Here is a 22850-nt window from a genome sequence, read left to right as displayed (position 1 = left end):
CATTATGGTCATCAATATGGACGTTCAAGAGGACTTCCACTTGGCTTCTAGCTTCTAACAGCTGCTCAGATGGTTCTAGTGTTTGCTGAGGAGGATTTAGGGATCTTAAGACCTCATCTGCAGGTCTTTAAAGTGGCCCTGGAGGACACAGATGACTTTACCGGCCATTGACATGGCTTAGTGTTCCTTCAAGTTACTTCATGGATGTTGCAGAGGTGAGAGAGTGGTTCTCTAGTCATTCAGATGGTTCATAAGGACAATCTATGTGTATCCAACATGATTTAATCACCACTGTGGATGAGGGGGGGTCCAGAGGTTGGACTTTTCATGACTATAAATGTGACGGTGCATTGGATTGGACCACAATTTTCACTCTACATTTGGTCCTTTAGCTTCCTATAAACGTTCTACTCACTCTATCGTTTATTGAGGAGGTTCTAGACATCTTTATAAATAACACTGGTCAACAACAAATTTATTGTTTAAGTTTTTTGAGCTGATTTAGGATCATTTTGGTGCTGAATCCAAAAATCACATTCATTTTGCTCAATCAGGTCAACTTTCTGAACTATGCTACATATTGGCTTTTTAACATTTTTGCTTACATTTATGGGCATTTTCACATCATATGATACAAAATTCTTTCATATTTCTTGCAATAAACGAATTCTGAAGATTTTACTTTTGCCAATTTATGATTAATGTTTTTTTTAATATTACAGGTGAATGAAATGGCTCCGACTAGAAGATCTTGCAAAAATAAGCCTGACGTATTCTGCTACATCTGCAGTGAATACATAATAAATAATACATACGTCCTGTTAGAAAATGATTTTTTTTCCTCTTAAAACCTATTTTGGGTGAGAACTACATAAAAAATCAACTGATAAAGTCACAAAAATGTAATCAATTTTGTGAGAAGATCAAATTTTTCCAAATCAAATTAACAAAAAAAACCTGACCTGATTAAGAAAAACAGATGTCATTTTTGGATTTAGCGGTGCAAAATGGTCCTAATTCGGTTGAAAAAACCTAGACAACTTGCAAAAAACATTTTTTTGTAACCCAGTGTAATTCTGTGGTTTTTATGTTGTTTCTACTGGTGGCTTCAAGAGATTGTTAACCCGTTAAGACCCAAACATTCATTGCCGACCCAAAGCATCTACTGATCTAAAATGTGCAATAAGTGTTGATCCATTAATCCAGTGGTTTCCAACCCTTTTTTGGCTTGTGACCCCATTTTAACATCACAAATTTCTGGTGACCCCACACATTCAAAACTGAGACTTTTTTTTTTTTTTTTTTGCTGAAATTAATTTGTTTTTGATCATGTAATAGTCTGGGAATCCAGGTGTAGATTACTGCACAAAATGAGAATTTGATTTTCCTTGGTCAGGATATGTACAGTCAGTCCAGCTTGGATTTCCAAGGCTGATAATTAATACTGAACAAACAAAAACTCAAACTATGAATTATGAAAGAGCTGCAGCATCTGAAACTGACCACAATGAACATTTGACAAATAAACAGAACCACAGTGCTGCAGTTTCAGACTCACAGTTTGTCATGTCTGTTATGGATTGGGATTGTCTCTGTCAACTCACCATATGTTTTTTATTAGTAAGTTGTTTTGTTTTTTAAATCAATTACTAGAAACTTCAGGCAACCCCATTTGAATTCCAGGCAACCCCAAGGTTGAAAAACACTGCATTAATCCTACCAATACATGTAAATAATAATTTGTATGTATGTATCTTCAATAAAGTTGGAAAAAAATCATCCATTTGGACAGTATACAGATTAGTTTGGAGGTTCATGTCATATTTACGTACAACTGATTACCATTGTGCACAGGTTCTGTTATTCACTGAACAGGTGTCAAACCTCTTCAAGAAGGTTCCAGTCTTCCCATGTCTCTAGAGGACGTTTAAAATTCAGTTCTAGTGGTTGTAGTCATCTGGTATTTAGAACCAGAGCCTCTATAGGTGGATTTAGATAGATAGATAGATAGATAGATAGATAGATAGATAGATAGATAGATAGATAGATAGATAGATAGATAGATAGATAGATAGATAGATAGATAGATAGATAGATAGATAGATAGATAGATAGATAGATAGATAGATAGATAGATAGATAGATAGATAGAACGATAGAACGACAGATAGGTAGAACGATAGAACGATAGATAGATAGAATGATAGATAGAACGATAGAACGACAGATAGGTAGAACGATAGGTAGAACGATAGATAGATAGATAGAACGATAGATAGAACGATAGAACGATAGATAGATAGATAGAACGATAGAATGATAGATAGAACGATAGAACGACAGATAGATAGAACGATAGATAGAACGATAGAACGATAGAACGACAGATAGATAGAACGATAGAACGATAGAACGATAGAACGATAGACAGAACAATAGATAGAACGATAGAACGATAGAACGATAGAACGATAGATAGATAGATAGATAGATAGAACGATAGAACGATAGATAGAACGATAGATAGATAGATAGATAGATAGAACGATAGAACGATAGATAGAACGATAGATAGAACGATAGATAGATAGATAGATAGATAGATAGATAGATAGATAGATAGATAGATAGATAGATAGATAGATAGATAGATAGATAGATAGATAGATAGATAGATAGATAGATAGATAGATAGATAGATAGATAGATAGATAGATAGATAGATAGATAGACGATACTTTATTGCTCCTTTGCAGGAAACTGTTTGGTTACTACAGCTGTACAAAAACCCACTGACCCTTCATAACACACATCCCACACACAACCAACAGTGGAATGTTAAAGTGTTAAAAACAAAATAAAAGATCTAGAACATATATAATGTATAGAATAAAAGTAATGTAAAAATATACAATAAAACCAAACACCTACACTGATTTACAGAGGAGGTTCTTCAGCTGGTTCCTCTATTAACACCGTCTGTTAAGGTGTGATTATGTTCTAGAATACATTAGGGAGGGTTGGGTCATATTTAAAGGGTCCAATTACCCATGTGTCTGTGCATACTTTCAGGAGGGTTTGGGACACATTTTGTTGCCAAGCACCAGTCGGGCCAATTAAACCCTTATCTGGATGTTTCTGGGTTTTTTTTTTCATGCTGTGGTGTGTGTCCAGAAGGTTGTAAGAATATATCTGCACCGTGTTTAATATTTTACACATTTCAGCACTATGATCTGAAATATCTGGTGTTAATTAACCCTTTCATGCATGCTGGTCACCACAGTGGACATCTAGTCTACAGCTGTTCTCTTGTATGTTCATGGTTTTGTTTTGGGTTTTTTTTAGTTGCATTTCAGCCAACACATTAGACACTTACGCACACCACCCATACACGGTAATTCATAGCATTACTACACAGGTGTCAAATATGCGGCCCGGGGGCCAAAACCGGCCCGCCTGAGGTTCCGATCTGGCCCGCAAGATGAATTTACAAAGTGCAAAATGCAAAAATTACCCTGAAGATAGGGCATCAAACTAAAAAATACTAGCATAATAACCTAGAAATAATGACGCCAAATGTTCTTCTTGGTTTAATGTGAGAAAAATAATATGATATTATGCCTATAAATAATGGCAACACCAATTTTTTCTCTTTTATTTGTTGCAAAGAACACTAAAATCTGATATCCTTTAACAAGAAAATGTCAATAACCTGAACAAATATGAACTACCTGGAATGTCTGAAGAAAAATAAGTGCAATTTTAACAATATTCTGCCTGCTTTGTGTCTTGGTAGATCTGATCTGTAATGCACATGTAGAAATCATACGTTGAGGCATAATATTGATAAAATTGTACTTATTTTTCTTCAGACATTTCAGTTTTTTCCAGTTATTCACGTCATTTTTTTGTTTTGGATAGAGATAGTTTCATCATTTAATGTTAGTTTTTGCACTAAAAAATTTGGAATTGTCATTATTTATCTGCTATTATTTTACTGGTGCGGCCCACTGCAGATCAAATTGGGCTGAATGTGGCCCCTGAAAGAAAAGGAGTTTGACAACCCTGCATTACTGCGACTTTATGTTCTTGATAAACCTGATCTGCACACACATGTTTGAGTGTAAATCAATTGCTAGTTGTTATTAGACTGTAATTAACAGTTTTCTTAAACAAAAAGGGTTCCTTTTTGCATATTATCTCCATGACATGAGTAATGACTAGTATTAGTGTATGATAAAATGTGAGAAAACATCAGATTAGTTGCATTAAAAATGTTTTCATTCCATAGTTTTGACACAGTTTATCAGTAAATACGTTTCTTTGCTTCAAAAATTTAATGCATGGTGTGCAGCTGAGTGGACATTTTTGCAACTCCATGAAAAATGGGTTCATAAAAACTATTTCAATCGCATTGTTTTTTTTTTTAATGCCTCGAGGAATAAAAACACGAATAGAAATCTTGATTAAGGCTCATATAGTTAGTGGTCACTATAGTGGTCACTCCAGTGGGCAGTTCTTCTACAGCTGTTCTCTTGTATTTTCATGGGATTTGTTGTTTTAGTTCCATATCAGCCAACACAGTGGACGCTTATGCACCATCCCATAATACACTGACATTCATACTATTACTATAACTTTGCTGTTCTTGATAAACCTGATCTGCACTAACATGTTTGAGTGTAAATCAATTGCTAATAAAAATTAGGAATATGATAAAATGTGAAAAAACATCAGATTAGCTGCATTAAAAATGTTTTGATTTTGTATATCACTTTCTGATATTCAAAAATTAAACATATGGTGTCCAACGGAGTGGGCATTTTTGGAACTCCACAAGAAATTATGAAGGTAGATTTGTTACTTTATTGCTTCTACCCCCAAAAAAAATGTCATAAAAAAAAAAAAAAAAAAAAAAAAAAAAAATTCACTTCAATCAAGGAAAAAAGTGTTCAAATGCAATTTTTTTGGATTGTAATTTTTTTTTTTCATTCAAACACTTTTTTTTATTGATTTTTTTTTTTTTTTTGTTAAAGCAATAAAGAAACAAATCATAAAAACAGGTTTATTAAAAAAAATCAATTGCATTTTTTTTTTTCATGCCTAAAGAGGAATAAAAACACGAATAAAAATCTTGATTAACCCTTTCATGCATAGTGGTCACTCCAGTGGACAGTTCTTCTCCAGCTGTTCTCTTGTATATACATGGATTTTATTGTTTTAGTTCCATATCAGTCAACACAGTGGACACATATACATCATCCCGTACACTGACATTCATACCATTAGTGTAACTTTGCTGTTCTAGATAAACCTGATCTGCACTAACATGTTTGAGTGTTGAAGGGGTGGGATAAATAAATTATACTTCCTCCACTCCTTTTAGAATGTGCAAATGAAGTCATGTATATGTATAAGTTTTGTTTTTTTGTTTTCTTCCATGACCTCTTACTACCTGTTTTTTTTCCCCTAAGGACTAAGTAAGATTACTTTGTCTTGTTGCATATTCAAAATAAATTAAACAAAAATAAATAAATAAATTGCTTGTTATTGTTACTAAAGTGCAATTAACAGTTTTTTGTTTGTTTTTTTGCATTTTATTTCCATGAAGTGAGTAATGACTAGTATTAGAGTATGTTAAAATGTGAGAAAACAGCAGATTAGCTGCATTAAATAGGTTTTTATTTCATAGTTTTCACATGATATATCAGTAAATCCATGTTTCTTTGCTTCCAGAATTAAACGCACGGTGTCAAGCTGACAATTTTTTAACTCTATGAAAAATAGGTTCATAAGAAAATTTTCAGTCACATTGTTTTTTTCATGCCTAAAGAGGAATAAAACACTCAGGAAATAAATGTTGATTAAGGTTCTCATAATTCGTGCATGAAAGGGTTAAGGCTCTTAAAATTCATGCATGAAAGGGTTGATTTAAAAAGAGGAATAAAAACACTCAGGACAAAAATCTCAACTAAGGTTGTCATAATTTATGCATGAAAGGGTAAAAGAGGTCTGCTTATGATTAAATCCACCTTTTTAACCATGACAACTTAATGATTGTGCAGATTTCACCTTCAGCGTTAACTGAATTGTAAGGGTTAAATAAAGGACTGGCTGCTGCTGCCTGTGTGTATGTGCTGGTGGAGGGGGGTGTGTCTGTCTGCACATAAACCCATACTACTGCACATATTAAACCCACTCACCCCACCCCATGCCCATCCTCCTGCTCCTCTCTCATCAGCAACTCCGTGCAAAATCAATGGATTAAGAGTCCATCAATACAATGACACACACATACACACATGCACACACATGCTGGATGCTGTCAGTAAAAAAACACAGACTTGTGCTGTGGATTTGGTGTGTGGAGACATTATTGATCAGCTGACATCTGTGGGATCATTAATGGAACAAATATGTCTGCAGACCCCCCCAAAAATCCACCATGTTTGAGCATGAAAATAAAAAAAAAACCTGAATTTAAAAACAAAAAAAGGGGGATAGTGGGGGTTCACATCTGGCAGACGCAGTATCATGCAGCCATACTAGCCTACATTCACTGCGGCGAGATGTCGGTCAGTGTGTGCGCGTGCACGACAGCATGTGGGGGGCGCGCGTAAGTCATTCCCAACCCCCCATCATCAGGATTATATTTCTATATATTTTTAAAAAATCACTTGCATTTAAAGCCTAAATTAAAATGAGATGCATCATGTGTGGTGAGGCTGCAGATGTGCGTGTGCGCGTGCCCGTGCATGTGCAGGTATCCATGTATGTGCAGAGGCGGTGCAGGTGCATGTGTGGAATGTGCATGTGGACTGTGCATGTGTGTTTCTGCACAGATGCGGACTCACCCCTGGTCAGGCTGCTTCTGTCCATGTACATCGCGCAGCAAAACACAAATCCGGTCATTAAAGAAAATGTTGGTGCGGGGAGAGAGCGGCTCTCCCGGTCCACAGCACGGAGAAGAAACCGGGTCAGATACACGCGCACACACACACGCACGCACGCAAAGGCACGGACCGGAGCGGAACGGCTCGGACCCAGACCCAGACGCAGACCCACAGACGGTCCGGACCGACACGGACCCGACAGGTCTACTGCTGCTGCGGCGGAGCTGCAGGAGGAAGAAGTGGGTTAGAGCCGCTCGGTTTGGTTCACAGGGCTGCCCGGTGTGGATGGGTGGGGGGGGGGGGGCAGAGAGGGAGAGAGAGCAACAGAGAGAGAGAGAGAGTTTGACACATCCTCTCGCCTCCATTTTGGTTTCCTTGACAACAAATTAAGAAAAAATGAGAAGCAGACAGCAGCAGTGACAGTTGGATGTGCAGGTCTAACCTGGTCTGATGTGGATCATGTAGACCAGGGTGTCAAAGTCAGTCCAGTTCAGGGACCACATTCAGCCCAGTATGAGCTCAACTGTAAAATGACCAGTAAAATAACAACAAAACAGCCTAGAAATAAGGACGACTACTGATTTTTGTCTTTGTTTTAGTGCAAAAAAGTACAATTTAATTATGAAAATTTACACAAAATGTAACTGAACAAACAAAAAATTCTTCAGAGAAGTCAATCTGAAACCTGAACCTCCAACATAGAACATTTAGATTGAGAAAGTGAGGGAAATCTATCAGCTGGAGCAAATTACATATGTACTTAGAATTCAGGAAGAGCTATTTACAAAGAGATGGAGTCCCATGATGAAGCGTTTAATGCAGTGAGCATTCAGAAGTGGTTGTAAACAGGTATGTTATTAATATGTACGTATGTATTTATATGTATATATATATTTATTTATTTTATCATTTATGTTTCATTTGTGGTCAATTGTAATCAATATCTGCTGTAGATATAGATTTTTTTTTTTTTAATTTCTCATGTGTGCCATATGGGGATGTGTGGTTATATATGTCAATGTATGTAAAATGTCATATATTTGGATGAGCAAAACCAAATAAAAATTAAGTTAAAAAAAACAAAAAAAAAAAGCAAATCTGATTTTAACCATTTTATGCCTCAACTAATCATTTATACATGTGCATTACAGATCACAGTGCATCTACAAAGGCACAAAACATTAACACTACATTCACTCTGCAGGGAAAAGTGGCCTGAATCACCCATATGTGACACATATCTGATGTTTGTTATGTTTTTCATGATTTTTTTTTTTTTTTTCAAATCAGACCCAGGCCACTTTCATATGTGGTCCTAAATCGGATACATATGTGATGTTTGTTATATTTTTCATTATTATTATTATTTTTTTAAACCAGACCCAGGCCACTGACATATGAGGTCCTAAATCAGTTACATATCTGATGTTTTGCAGTGTGACTTCCCATTTATCATTTATACATATGCATTACAGATCACAGTGCATCTACAAAGGCACAAAACATTAATGCTACATTCACTCTGCAGGGAAAAGTGGCCTGAATCACCCATACGTGACACATATGTGATTTTTGTTATATTTTTCATGATTTTTTTTTTTTCAAATCAGACCCAGGCCACTTTCATATGAGGTCCTAAATCGGTTACATATCTGATGTTTTGCAGTGTGACTTCACATTTATCATTTATACATGTGCATTACAGATCACAGTGCATCTATAAAGGTACAAAACCTACAGTAAGAGGCAGAATAATGTTCAAATTTTGGAGTTTGGATTAGAAGTTGTCATTATTTATAGGTTATTATACTGTTATTTTACTGGTCTGACCTGTTAAATTGGTCTGTATGTTACACGTTGGTGGAATGATCTAAGCACTACCAGAACGGGTGGTGGTGGTGGTGGTGGTGGTGGTGGGGTCCCTGCCTATCTTCAAGAAGCTCTTGAAGACCCAGCCCTTCAGAGAGCACCTCCTGTCCACTTTCACACATTCCATTTTAAATGTATCATTATGTTTATTCTGTTGTTTTACTTGGTATTTTTATTTCAGTTTTTAATTGGACAGCTGCTTTTAGGTCTTTTTAATCTATTCTTGTATTTTAGTCGATCATTTTGCTTTTTATTCTTCTGTACAACACTGTTTTAATTGTACAGCTGTTTTATGTTTTTAAGCTATTCTTGTTTTTTTCTTTCATTTTTGGTTTTTCTGCTGTAAACTGCTTTGGAAAAAAGCGTCTGCCAAATGCATAAATGTAAATGCATAAATGTAAATGTAAATGTGGCCCCAGGACTAAAATGAGTTCATCCTTGGCGCTCATTCCTTCAATGTAATTTCTGGATCTCCACATTCATCCTGGGCCAGATCGGACCCTTTAGTGGGCCGGTTTTGGCCCACGAGCCATATGTTTGACAGCCCTCAGCGTCCTTATTAATAATGGATCTCATCTGTTTCTCAACTTATCGATGAGGCTCTGTCCCTCTGGAAAACACTCCATCACTGTGTTTACATGGAATCTGATATTCCAATAAAAATAGGAACGACAAATAAGTCAAGACCAATTAAACCAGGACTAAGTCATGACCAAGACCAGAAGACCAGACCAGATAACCAGCGACCAGGTCAACAGGAGACACCAAAATATGATGGATATCAGGGCAAACATTCAGATCTAATCCTAATTCACCCCTTGGCCCCTCCCCCTTAGCCCTACCCCTCCATTTTGTGCGTTCACATGAAGGGTTAGGGGTGTCCCGGTTCTCGATGAGTCAGAGGAAAGGCGGGGTATGAGAAATTTCCCATAATTCAGTTCGAAGGTAGGAGGTAAACACAGCTAAAAAGTGCAGCAGAGTGATGAAAGAAAAACACAAAAGTACATATTTTCTTCATAAATATCTTAAAGGGCTCATATTTCTCTAAACCCACTTTTATTAGTCTTTGGTTCATTTATTTGTGTATTTGGGGACCGTAAAGGTTCAAAAGTTTGAATTTGGACCATACTGAGCAATAAAAGAGTTGGTTGAATTAAGGACATTGCTGATTGTGTTTAGAGCGAGAAACAGACTTTTGCTGCAAACTTTCAGAGATTATTTGTTTTAGTATCACAGGATGAAGAACATAGAAGGAGGTTTAATTTTAAACAGCAAAGGGTTCGGACTAATGTGAAGGAAATGTGTATTTGTGTTGTGGCTGTCAGGATGTGGAATTGTTTGGCAGTGGAAGAGAAGAGCTGTACAAATATTTTTCAGATTAAGAGGTTGTACAGGGAAAGAATAGAGAAGCTATATAAAAGCATGTAATGACATAATTCAACTTATGGATGTTGGATTTATTTATTTTATTTGCATTGACTGTCAGGTAAAGTGTTTACTGTAATAACTGTAATGGCAACGTATCTGATGTAAACAGATGATTCAAGAAAGGGGCAGGTATTATAAGTGTTCTTCATCCTGCTCCTTTCCAATCATTTACATTGGAATGAATGAATGAATGAATGAATAAATAAATAAATAAAAGACAATTTTAGTGGGAATATTATGGATGTAAATCTGTCTCATCCGATTTTGAATTATAAAAGCCACTGAATTTTTTTGCACTGAAATTAAGTATCTGATTTTTTTTTGTCTCTCAATTTAACTATGTTCATATATTTTGAATATAAAAATTCAGATGCAAAAAATTCGCATGCAAAAATTCAGATGTAAAAAATTCTGAAGCAAAAAATTCAGATCACACATCCGGGACACCAAGGATAAGCGATCGCTTCTATCTCAAGTCGAACCGACAGCCAGTCAGTCGAGTTACGTTAGGTTAGTCAAGTGACACCAATGCCGGAAGACGGTCAGCGCGGATGTGTGATCTGAATTTTTTGCATCTGAATTTTTTGCTTTTGAGTTTTTTGCATCTGAATTTTTTTACATCTCAGTTTTTTGGTTTTGAATTTTTTGCATCTGATTTTTTTTGCCTCTGAATTTTTTGCTTTTGAATTTTTCGCATCTGATTTTTTTGCTTTTGAATTATTTGCATCTGATTTTTTTGCATCTGAATTTTTTGCATCTGAATATTTTGCCTCAGAATTTTTTGCTTTTGAATTTTTTGCATCTGATTTATTTGCATCTGAATTTTTTGCTTTTGAATTTTTTGCATCTGAATTTTTTGCTTTTGAATTTTTTGCATCTGAATTTTTTGCTTTTGAATTTTTTGCATCAGATTTTTTTGCTTTTGAATTTTTTGCTTCAGATTTTTTTGCATCTGAATTTTTTGCTTTTGTATTTTTTACATCTGATTTTTTGACTGAATTTTTTGCTCTTGAATTTTTTGCATCTGATTTTTTTTGCTTTTGAATTATTTGCATCTGAATTTTTTGCATCAGATTTTTTTGCATCTGAATATTTTGCTTTTGAATTTTTTGCATCTGATTTTTTTTGCATCTGAATTTTTTGCATCTGATTTTTTTGCCTCAGAATTTTTTGCATCTGATTTTTTTTTGCATTTTTTTCATTCTAACTTTATGAACATAGTTATATTAAGAGACAAAAATTCAGATACTTAATTTCAGTGCAAAAAAATTCAGATACTTAATTTCAGTGCAAAAAAAAAAAATTCAGATACCTAATTTCAGTGCAAAAAAAGTCAGTGCTACAAATTCAATGGTTTTTAAAATTCAAAATCTGATGAGATTGATTTGATGAGATTGATCCATGGAATATTAATTTTAACATTGATTCAAATCTACCGGTCAAACATCCTTTTACATCTGAACATTATGATTGGTCTTCCAGGGCTTCTTTGTAACACCATATTACAGTTTTGAAAATATTTTCATTAATTGTAAAGGTTTAAAATGTTATATTTCCTTCTATAAACTTCATTCTGCCTAAATGTGTTGGGACTTAAACACACATTCTATCAGGTCATTTTATTCAGTCTGCTGGTCGTGGCAGAATCATTTTTACAGGAAGGAAATCTGTCAGTCTGCCCGTCGATGGAGAAAAATGAGCGATGACTCGGCTGATTATTGACCAACTGAGATCAAACCGATGCAAAGGTAAAATAAAAGAGCGTTTATCAATTCACCGACAGCCGCCTAGGATCCATCCAGTTCTCCTGCTCGTCTGGACTCTGGTTGCCGTGGTGACAGCCGAGGTGAACTGGTCCGGAATACATCCGCAGAGCATCCCCATCGGACACAGAACCACCTCAGTGTAGCCCTTAAACCTCATGGATCAGTCATGTCAACAGTGATAATGATCATTTTAAGCACTTTTAGGTTTAGTTTTGATTCTGGGTTTTTGTTTTTGTGCCACGAGACGAGTTCAGAAGAGGATGATGATGGTTTTTTTTACACATCACAGTTTAGTAATAACTAGACACTGCTGGTTCTGTAGCTTTACAGTTTAGAAAAAACAAACATGGGACTAATATCCCTGTATGTCAGTGTCATGTTCAATCAAGAATCAGTCCCCAGTTGAATGTGTGAGGTTCTCAGGTTCTGTTCTGTGTTCCAGTTCTGTGGTCTGGATGAAGCAGATCAATCTGCCAATAGAAGTGGGCGGGACTTTCACTGGAGGAGAACTCAACTAATCCAATCAAAGTCCATATACGCCACCACTGGCCCATCGACTGACAAAATCAGAGCCCAATTTGTATTTTTTCATTAAACAGTATAAAATACTTACCAAAAAAAAAAATTGGCTCTGTTTTTCCGAATTAACAAGATACTGTTTTCTGAATAAATTTAAATTTGGCTCTATTTTTCTGAATTAATGAGATAATTATCTAGTTAATTTAGAAAAACAGAGTCAAATTAAAAATTTTGCAAAAAACAGTATCTCGTTAATTCAGAAAATTAGAGCCGAATTTAAATTTTTTCATAAAACAGTATAAAATAAATCTAAAAAAAAAATTGGATCTGTTTTTCCAAATTAACGAGATACTGTTTTCTGAATAAATTTAAATTTGGCTCTGTTTTCCTGAATTAATGAGATAACTACCTAGTTAATTCAGAAAAACAGAGCCGAATTAAAAATTTAGCAGAAAACAGTATCTCGTTAATTCAGAAAATCAGAGCCGAATTTAAATTTTTTCATAAAACAGTATAAAATAAGTTTTTTAAAAATTGGCTCTGTTTTTCCAAATTAACAAGATACCATTTTCTGAAAAAAGTTAAATTCGGCTCTGTTTTTCTGAATTAATGAGATAATTATCTAGTTAATTCAGAAAAACAGAGCCGATTTTTTTTTTTACTCATTTTTTCTCGTAATTACAAGATAATTATCCCGTTAATTCAGAAAAACAGGGCCGAATTTTTTTTTTTACTTATTTTTTCTCGTAATTACAAGATAATTATCTCGTTAATTTGGAAAAACAGAGCCGAATTTATTTTTTTGTGTGAATGCAATGCCCTTCCATACTATCAGTGCTCCATAGTAACTATATTGATATCTGTAACCATTTACATGTTACAAACCATCAAATGCGGGCCATTATAAGTAAAGGCACGTTTTTTACATTTAAAAAATTCATCAAACTTTAAAAAATGAAAATTTCTCAAAACTATGAATACACTTTGTAGACACTGCCCCCAGGAAGATACGTATAATATTTGAAATTAATCTAACCAGGAGTTTCAGAGAAGAAGATTGTTGAGATCTAGACTTTGGTGACCGTAAGTTTGACCCTCAAGGTCACTCAAGGTCAAAGGTCATGGACCCAAATCAAAGTCCATATATGACTTCCTATCAGTGCTTAATAGTAAATAAACTGATATCTGTAACCATTTCCATGTTATTTGCCTGTTTTAAATAATACAACTTCAGTTTGGAATTCATGCAGCCTTCACAGGACTCTAAATCTGATTTTTCCAAACTTAGCGTCAGGACCTTAAATGGGTCACGGAGAATAAGATATGTGACACAAACATCATACACTGTTCTCATGTCTTAAGATAAAGTAAGTGTTTATAACTGTTGACCTTTTAGTGAAATGTAGAGGGAAGGCATCAGTCGTATAAGACACAACAAGAGGAAAATGATATAAAAGACAAAAACAAAGTATTAAGATGGGATTCATTCTGTAGTTTTGCAAATTAGGGTCCAGAGAAGACATATTTATTTTTACCTTTTTAAAATTCATTTTCATCTTTGTGTCTCAAGCTGAGAAAGTTCAGGAACCACCGCTCCAAATCAATATTTATCACAAATTTAGGTGAAAAAGTTTGGCTCAGTTTCTCTTCATACTGATGTTAATAAATAATAAATGTCTCTTCTTCCACTGCTCATTAACTCATAACAGAAACTGCAAATACACTGATGCAAATGCACGTCAGGTCATAGTGGATTCTCAAATTGGCCACATTGTACAATAATATGAAAACACTAATTAAAACATAGAAAAACTAGATATGAGCCATTAACCCTGGTTAACTTTTGACACTGAATGCAGCCATACTCATACACAGATGGAGCTTCAATAAATCTAAACACTGAAAACAGATCATACATTTATCAAGAATTTGTTAGAATAATAGTGAGAAAAATTATAGTGCAGTTATTAATATTTTATAACTGTAGCATCAATAATGTAATACCTGTCAGTAACAGAGTAAGTTTGGCCTATTTAAGGAATAATAATTTTAGGCTATTTAAATTGCAATGACTTGCAAATAAAGTAATAAAATGTTTGAGACATAATTAAGGAGAGAGAACTGGACATTACAAATCCTTGATGAATGAATATAACGACTATGTAATTCACTATACCAAGTGTCAAACTCATCTTAGTTCAGGTTCCACATTCAGCCAGACCAGTAAAACAATAACCTTAAAATAATGACAACTCCAGATTTTTCTCTTCGTTTTAGTGCAAAAAATAACATCAAATTATGAAAATATTTATAATTACAAACTATCTAAACAGAAAAGATGTGAATAACCTGAAAAAATGTTAATTTGTGAAGAAAAAAAAAGTGGAATTTTAACAATATTATATCTCAACTTATCATTTATATCTACAAAGGCACAAAACATTTAGTTACAGGCAGAATATTGTTAAATTGCACTTAATTTTGTTTAGAAATTTCAGGCTGTTCATATTCGTTCAGGTTATTCACTTGCTGTTGTTTTGTTTTTCATAATTTAATGTTATTTTTTGTATTAAAACAATGAGAAAAAATTGGAGATGTCATTATTTATAGGCATACTGTATTTTTTCCCACATTAAACCAAGAAGAACATTTGGAGTCATTATTTATTGGAAGCTTTAGCAGGTTTGGCCCATGGGTCGCATGTTTGACATCCCTGCACTACAGCTGTTTTTGATGAACACAAAAACTGCAAAAAAAATCTTTAATTTCCAAGAAATGCATTCCCATTTATGTATTAGTACATTATTGTCAGCAGTTATTACATTTTCAAAGGATTTGTTTTAATGCTGGGACAGTAATGTAATAAACAGCCAATAAGTTCTTACTGTTATCTCTGCCAGGAGGTATTGTGATCACTTTGCTTTGTGTGTGTGTGTTTGTTTGCATGTTTGTTTGTTAGCAACTTTACGGGAAAACTATTCCAACCATCTTTACCAAATTGTCCCCACAGATAGGCCTAGGCCCTGGCATGAATCCACTAAATTTTGGGCCTAGTAGGCCAAAGGTCAAGGTCACAGCAAGGTCACAAAATCTACAATTTTCCTATCTGTCATCATTGAGCAAATTTCCAAAACTCATAAAAAAATTCAAAACAACTCAGATTAGCCTCCAATTTGATCCACCTGTAGCTTAGAACAGTATCTTGTATCTGGCACAAAATTGTCCACATCCACTGTGGAATGTGGACTCTGTGGACATTTACATTTAACACTGAAAATCCCATTTATGACACATTTTTCATTATTACTCAACAAATATTGATTGCAATTTAATATAATTTGACATACACATGACTGGTACCAAGCTTCAACTTTTTCTGCTGTATGGAACAACCTGGAAACTGTTTAACCCTTTCATGCATAGTGGTCACTCCAGTGGACACCTCTTCTCCAGCTGTTCTCTTGTATATTCATGGGTTTAGTTGTTTTAGTTCCATGTCCTCCTGAGACCCAGCAATGCATTTTTGTCCTCTGTAGGGGGCAAAAGTTTGACAGTTTCACAAAAAAAATAAATAAATAAATAAAATAAATGCTGCTCATTGTGATGGACATTCCATTAAAGAATAAATAAATGAAAATAATTTTAGAAATGTATCTGAAAAAAACTGTTGCGTTATGCAGTTTCCAATCAAGATGACTGTTTAATGTAAAAAAAAAAAAAAAAAAAGCTAAAAATGTTCACTCTCCTGGGTCTCAGGAGGATATCAGCCAACACAGTGGATGCTCATGCATCATCTACACTGTAATTCAGACCATTACTGTAACTTTGCTGTTCTTGATAAACCTGATCTGCACTAACATGTTTGAATGTAAATCAACTGCTAACTTTCTCAAACAGTTTTTTTTTGTGTGTGTGTGTATTATCTCCATAACTAACATTAGAATATGATAAAATGTGTGAAAACATGAGATTAGCTGCATTAAAATATATATATTTCATAGTTTTCACACAGTATATCACTTTATGGTGATGGGTTTTCAATATGTTTCTTTGCTTCAAAAATCAAATGCATGCTGTCCAGCTGAGTGGACATTTTTGTAACTCTGTGAAAAATAGATTCATAAAAAAAATTTCAATCACATTGTTTTTTTCATGCCTAAATAGGAATAAAAACACTCAGGAAAAAAAATCTTGATTAAGGTTCTCATAATTTATGCATGAAAGGGTAAAAAGAAATAGTCCATCCACACATGCGAACTGTTCGGGGTGTTTGGCGGAGGTTTGCGTTCTCTGAACACTTGTTTGCAAATATTATGACGTTATTGGCTCAAACCCTTGGCAGGTACTGGTATTGGCCTTTTACCCAGTACAAATGTCAGACATAGAGCGGGGATGCAAAAGGACAGGTGTGATCCTGCAGGAACACCTGAGATAAGCCCCGCCCCCCTCAGACCAGCAGCATGACATTTAATCTGCCTCGAAGCTAAAAGGAGAGATTTAACCCCAGATTCCCCTGAGAGGCCGCTGACCATCTGCTGCCGCCAACACACACACACACACACACACACACACACACACACACACACAAAAACGTGACATGTGTCGGAACAATAGTGAGGTAATGACACCACACTAAGCCCCGAGCTTTAACTCACACAACATGTGGCCGAACAATGACACTCAATAAAATACAACACACATGAGCTTTTCCTTCGCTGTAGGGACGTTACACTGGTTTACATTCAAAACCTCATCAACTCTAACCTGAAAACCAAGGATGGAGACAAACCAGTACCAGAAAAAAAAAAAAAATCCGCACATATCCCACTATTATAACATTAAAACAATCAAAGCAGAGATAATGGTTTAATAAAGTACAATAACTATAGAGACAGAAATCTGTGACTGATGTATGATATAACATCAGAAAATACACAGATGATTGAGTTAATGTCCTGTTTGAACCTGAATAATGTGACTGAACAGAGGCAGAAGCAGAAGGAAAACACATAATTTCAAAATAAAAGTCTCTGAATGTGAAGAATCCAGAATAAGAGAAATAGGTTATATTTAGTTTTGATTACACTGGTTAATTATTACTCCAGATGATGGATCCTGGTTAGTTATATTATTATTATTAGTATCATTAGTATTCATAGTAGTAGTAACAGAATGTTTTCATAGTAGTACACTGGGGGAACATTTTTTAAATATGTAGGAAAAAAATATCTTGCTCTCATTTTTAAATTATTTATTTAATTACAATTTAATCCTGTAGTTACTATATTATCCTTGACTTAACCTATTCTTTCTTCCTATGATTTAAATCATATCAATAATAAATAATGAATCAGCAATAAACTTTTATATGCATATTTTTGCACATATAAAACATTTTATCATAGTTTTATTCTGTGTATATTTTGTTCTGTTTTTATGGTTGTGTTCTTTTTATTGTTTTGTGCCCTCTCTCCTGCACCGTGTGGGGCAGTGCTCCAATTTCACTGTACTGTGTAAATGGTATGAATGTGAAATGACTTTAAACATTCATCTAACTTATCTGATCTGATCTTATGGAGCAGTGTTTTTTCCCCTAAACAAAAGGCTTGTTTCCCTGAAATGAAAAATCTGAGGTTCAGCAAAGTTTTACACACCAGCCTGAGGGAAGGAAGAAAGAAAGAAAGAAAGAAAGACAGGAAGAAAGAAAGAAAGGTAGGAAGGAAGGAAGGAATAAAGAAAGAAAAAAGAAAGGAAGGAAGGATGAAAGAAAGAAAGGACGGACGAAGGAAGGAAGGAAGGACAGACAGACAAGAAAAAAGAAAGAAAAAAGACAGAAAGAGAAGAAAGGAAGGAATAAAGACAGAAGAAAGACAGACAGAAAGAAAGAAAGAAAGATAGGAAGGAAGAAAGGAAGGCAAGAAGAAAGAAAGAAAGAAAGAAAGAAAGAAAGAAAGAAAGAAAGAAAGAAAGAAAGAAAGAAAGAAAGAAAGAAAAAGAAAGAAAAAGACAAACAAAAAATGAAACAAAGCAAAGACATTAGACCATGTAGCCTCAGGTTTTAACTCTAAACCAGGTTCTGGTTCTAGTTCTGGTTCAGGTTCTGGTTCTAGTTCTGGTTCAGGTTCTGGTTCTAGTTCTGGTTCTAGTTCTGGTTCAGGTTCTGGTTCTGGTTCTAGATGAAAACTCCACATCTCTAGTAAATTCCAGTGAAACTCCAGGGTTGGACGTTACCTTACTGAGGGAATGTGCTGAGCATCAACACATTCAAAACCACATGAACCACACTACGACTCCCAGGGTGCATTTCAGCAGCGAGCATCCTCATCATATTCTGTTATTTCTACTGTCATGTCTCCAAACACAAAGTGATGAAACCTTCACCTACTGACAAAAAAACACACGATACAGTTTGGATTTCTGTTAGAATCAAAAATCTCAGTAAAAAAGAAAATCCATAAAAATTATTCAGTAGTTTGACCCTGACTGAAGGAAAGGGCATCACTATCAGGGCTGCACACTTGTGAAAACCAAGCGTCCCTCACCACAGCCTTTAGATAATATTTTTATTTGTATAACGCTAGAAATAACAAGAAATAAGAGTCTAAAGATCAGAAACACGAGGCAAAGAATGGGAAATATTAAAATGACTCATAAAGAAACAGTATCAACACCAGAGAAAAATTAAAAAGAAGAAAACAGTGGAAAGAGCAGGAAAAAAATTTAACGCACCTCTGTTACTGTGGCTGTGAATAAAACACACCTCTATTACTGTGGATGTGGATAAAACTAACGCACCTCTGTTAATGTGGATGTGAATAAAACTAACGCACCTCTGTTACTGTGGATAAAACTAACGCACCTCTGTTACTGTGGATGTGGATAAAACTAACGCACCTCTGTTACTGTGGATGTGGATAAAACTAACGCACCTCTGTTAATGTGGATGTGAATAAAACTAACGCACCTCTGTTAATGTGGATGTGAATAAAACTAACGCACCTCTATTACTGTGGATGTGAATAAAACTAACGCACCTCTGTCACTGTGGATGTGAATAAAACTAACGCACCTCTGTCACTGTGGATGTGGATAAAACTAACGCACCTCTGTTAATGTGGATGTGAATAAAACTAACGCACCTCTGTTACTGTGGATGTGGATAAAACTAACGCACCTCTGTTACTGTGGATGTGAATAAAACTAACGCACCTCTATTACTGTGGATGTGAATAAAACTAACGCACCTCTGTCACTGTGGATGTGAATAAAACTAACGCACCTCTGTCACTGTGGATGTGGATAAAACTAACGCACCTCTGTTAATGTGGATGTGAATAAAACTAACGCACCTCTATTACTGTGGATGTGAATAAAACTAACGCACCTCTGTCACTGTGGATGTGGATAAAACGAATGCACCTCTGTTACTGTGGATAAAACGAACGTACCTCTGTTACTGTGAATGTGGATAAAACTAACACCTCTTTTACTGTAGATGTGGATAAAACTAACGCACCTCTGTTACTGTAGATGTGGATAAAACTAACGCACCTCTGTTACTGTGGATGTGGATAAAACTAATGCACCTCTGTTACTGTGGATGTGAATAAAACTAACGCACCTCTGTCACTGTGGATGTGGATAAAACTAACGCACCTCTGTTAATGTGGATGTGAATAAAACTAACGCACCTCTATTACTGTGGATGTGAATAAAACTAACGCACCTCTGTTACTGTGGATGTGGATAAAACTAATGCACCTCTGTTACTGTGGATGTGGATAAAACTAACGCACCTCTGTTACTGTGGATGTGGATAAAACTAACGCACCTCTTTTACTGTAGATGTGGATAAAACTAATGCACCTCTGTTACTGTGGATAAAACTAACGCACCTCTGTTACTGTGGATGTGGATAAAACTAACACCTCTTTTACTGTAGATGTGGATAAAACTAACGCACCTCTGTTACTGTAGATGTGGATAAAACTAACGCACCTCTGTTACTGTGGATGTGGATAAAACTAACGCACCTCTGTTACTGTGGATGTGGATAAAACTAACGCACCTCTTTTACTGTAGATGTGGATAAAACTAACGCACCTCTGTTACTGTGGATGTGGATAAAACTAACACCTCTTTTACTGTAGATGTGGATAAAACTAACGCACCTCTGTCACTGTGGATGTGAATAAAACTAACACACCTCTGTTACTGTGGATGTGGATAAAACTAACACCTCTTTTACTGTAGATGTGGATAAAACTAACGCACCTCTGTTACTGTAGATGTGGATAAAACTAACGCACCTCTGTTACTGTGGATGTGGATAAAACTAACGCACCTCTGTTACTGTGGATGTGGATAAAACTAACGCACCTCTTTTACTGTAGATGTGGATAAAACTAATGCACCTCTGTTACTGTGGATAAAACTAACGCACCTCTGTTACTGTGGATAAAACTAACGCACCTCTGTTACTGTGGATGTGGATAAAACTAACGCACCTCTGTTACTGTGGATGTGAATAAAACTAACACACCTCTGTTACTGTGGATGTGGATAAAACTAACACACCTCTGTTACTGTGGATGTGAATAAAACTAACACACCTCTGTTACTGTGGATGTGGATAAAACTAACACACCTCTGTTACTGTGGATGTGAATAAAACTAACACACCTCTGTTACTGTGGATATGTATAAAACTAACGCACCTCTGTTACTGTGGATGTGTATAAAACTAACGCACCTCTGTTACTGTGGATGTGGACGGTGACAACTATAAATGATACGATTCACTGAACACACATCAGCTCCACCCGTCTGTGAAGGACAAAACAAACGCACCCAACCCATTCAACACATCAGAGTAAAGGAAACACAAACACTGTGTTATCGTCTGACAGGGGTGGAGATAATACCAACATCCTGACCTTTGACCTCCAGCCTCCCGGCATTTACAGAATGCCCCTCCCCCAGAGAAATGAGCAAGCGACCCAGTGACCTAAAGAGAAACAGACTCCCCCCGTCCAACCCCCCGGGGACAGAGACCGAGCAGCTGACGGACACTGGAAACCACTGTCAGCTTTATATAGTCCAAAAATCCACTGTTATTTGACTGAGACCGAAAACAAACAGCAGGATCTAAAAAGAGGAGAAACCAAGGACGATGAAGGAACAACAGGAAAGACGAACAGAAGAAGAAACAGAAGCATGAACGCAAAGGCAAAATCGGATTCATTACTATAGAAAAACGACAACAGAAATAAACAGATACAGGAAATGTCAGAAAGATGACAAACACCAACAGTAAAAGTAGAAAAAAGAAGAAAAAGTAAGTAAAAGAACTCAAAATATGAGCAAAAATAGAAGTTTAAACATGAGAAATCATTTGCGTAAGTCGAAAAGAAAGAGAAGAAGAAAAAAACGGTGAAATGAAAAGACAAATAGTAGAAAAAGAAAACAGTGGAAACAGCAGTAAAAAAAGAAAAAAGCTAGAGTAGATAGAAAAAGAAGAAATAAGAGTCTAAGAATCACAAAAAGAAAAAAAAAAACAGGGTGAAGTGAGAAAATAAAAAGAAGAAATGAAAGGAAAAACAGTGGAAATGACAGTAAAAAGCTAGAGTATATAGAAAAAGAGAAGAAATGAGTCTAAGAATCATAAAAAGAAAAAAAAACAGGGTGAAATGAGAAGATAAATAGAAGAAGTGAAAGGAAAACAATGGACATGACAGAAAACCAGCCAAGGTAGATAGAAAAACTATAAAGGATAAGGAACACAAAAAACAGGGTTAAATAAGAAGATAATAATAGAAGAAGAAATAGCACAAACATCAGACTTACTAAAAAAAGAAAAAAAAGAAGAAAAACGCCAATAACAGCACAAATAACATACAAGGAGATTAAAAAATAAGAAATATGATAAAAAAAAAAAAAAAAAAAAGAGCCTAAGAATCAGAAATACACAAAGGTGAAATGAGAATATAAATAGTAGAAAACAGACGGAAAACAGTAAAAAAAAAACAACAGTAAAACAGATAGAGTAGATAGAAAAAGAGAAGAAATAAAGGTCTAAGAATCAAAGAAAGAAAAAAACAGGGTGAAATGAGAAAATAAATAGAAGAAATGAAAGGAAAAACAGTGGAAATGAAAATAAAAAAAGCTAGAGTAGATGCAGAAAAACTAGAAATAAGAATGGAAATAAGAGTCTAAGGATAGGGAACACAAAAAACAGGGTGAAATGAGAAAAAAAATAGAAGAAATGAAAGGTAAAACAGGAAATGACAGTAAACCAGCCAAAGTAGATAGAAAAACTAGAAATAAAAACAGAAATAAGAGTCTAAGGATAAGGAACACACAAAAAAAACAGGGT

At 35.2% G+C, this 22850-nt stretch overlaps 1 protein-coding gene across 1 annotated transcript in view; it reads right to left on the bottom strand.

The window, feature by feature from the left end:
• LOC115423040 (FYVE, RhoGEF and PH domain-containing protein 1-like) overlaps positions 1 to 7135 on the bottom strand; it is a 62854-nt gene extending 55719 nt beyond the window's left edge. The window contains 1 exon segment of the mRNA XM_030139740.1: positions 6855 to 7135. Coding sequence (XP_029995600.1) covers positions 6855 to 6912 — 58 coding nt within the window. The 5' untranslated portion in view covers positions 6913 to 7135.
• Positions 7136 to 22850: the final 15715 nt, after the last annotated feature.

The sequence above is a fragment of the Sphaeramia orbicularis genome, chromosome 7 (assembly GCF_902148855.1).
Source record: "Sphaeramia orbicularis chromosome 7, fSphaOr1.1, whole genome shotgun sequence".
Lineage (NCBI taxonomy): Eukaryota > Metazoa > Chordata > Actinopteri > Kurtiformes > Apogonidae > Sphaeramia > Sphaeramia orbicularis.
This window is presented reverse-complemented; position numbering and strand designations above follow the sequence as displayed.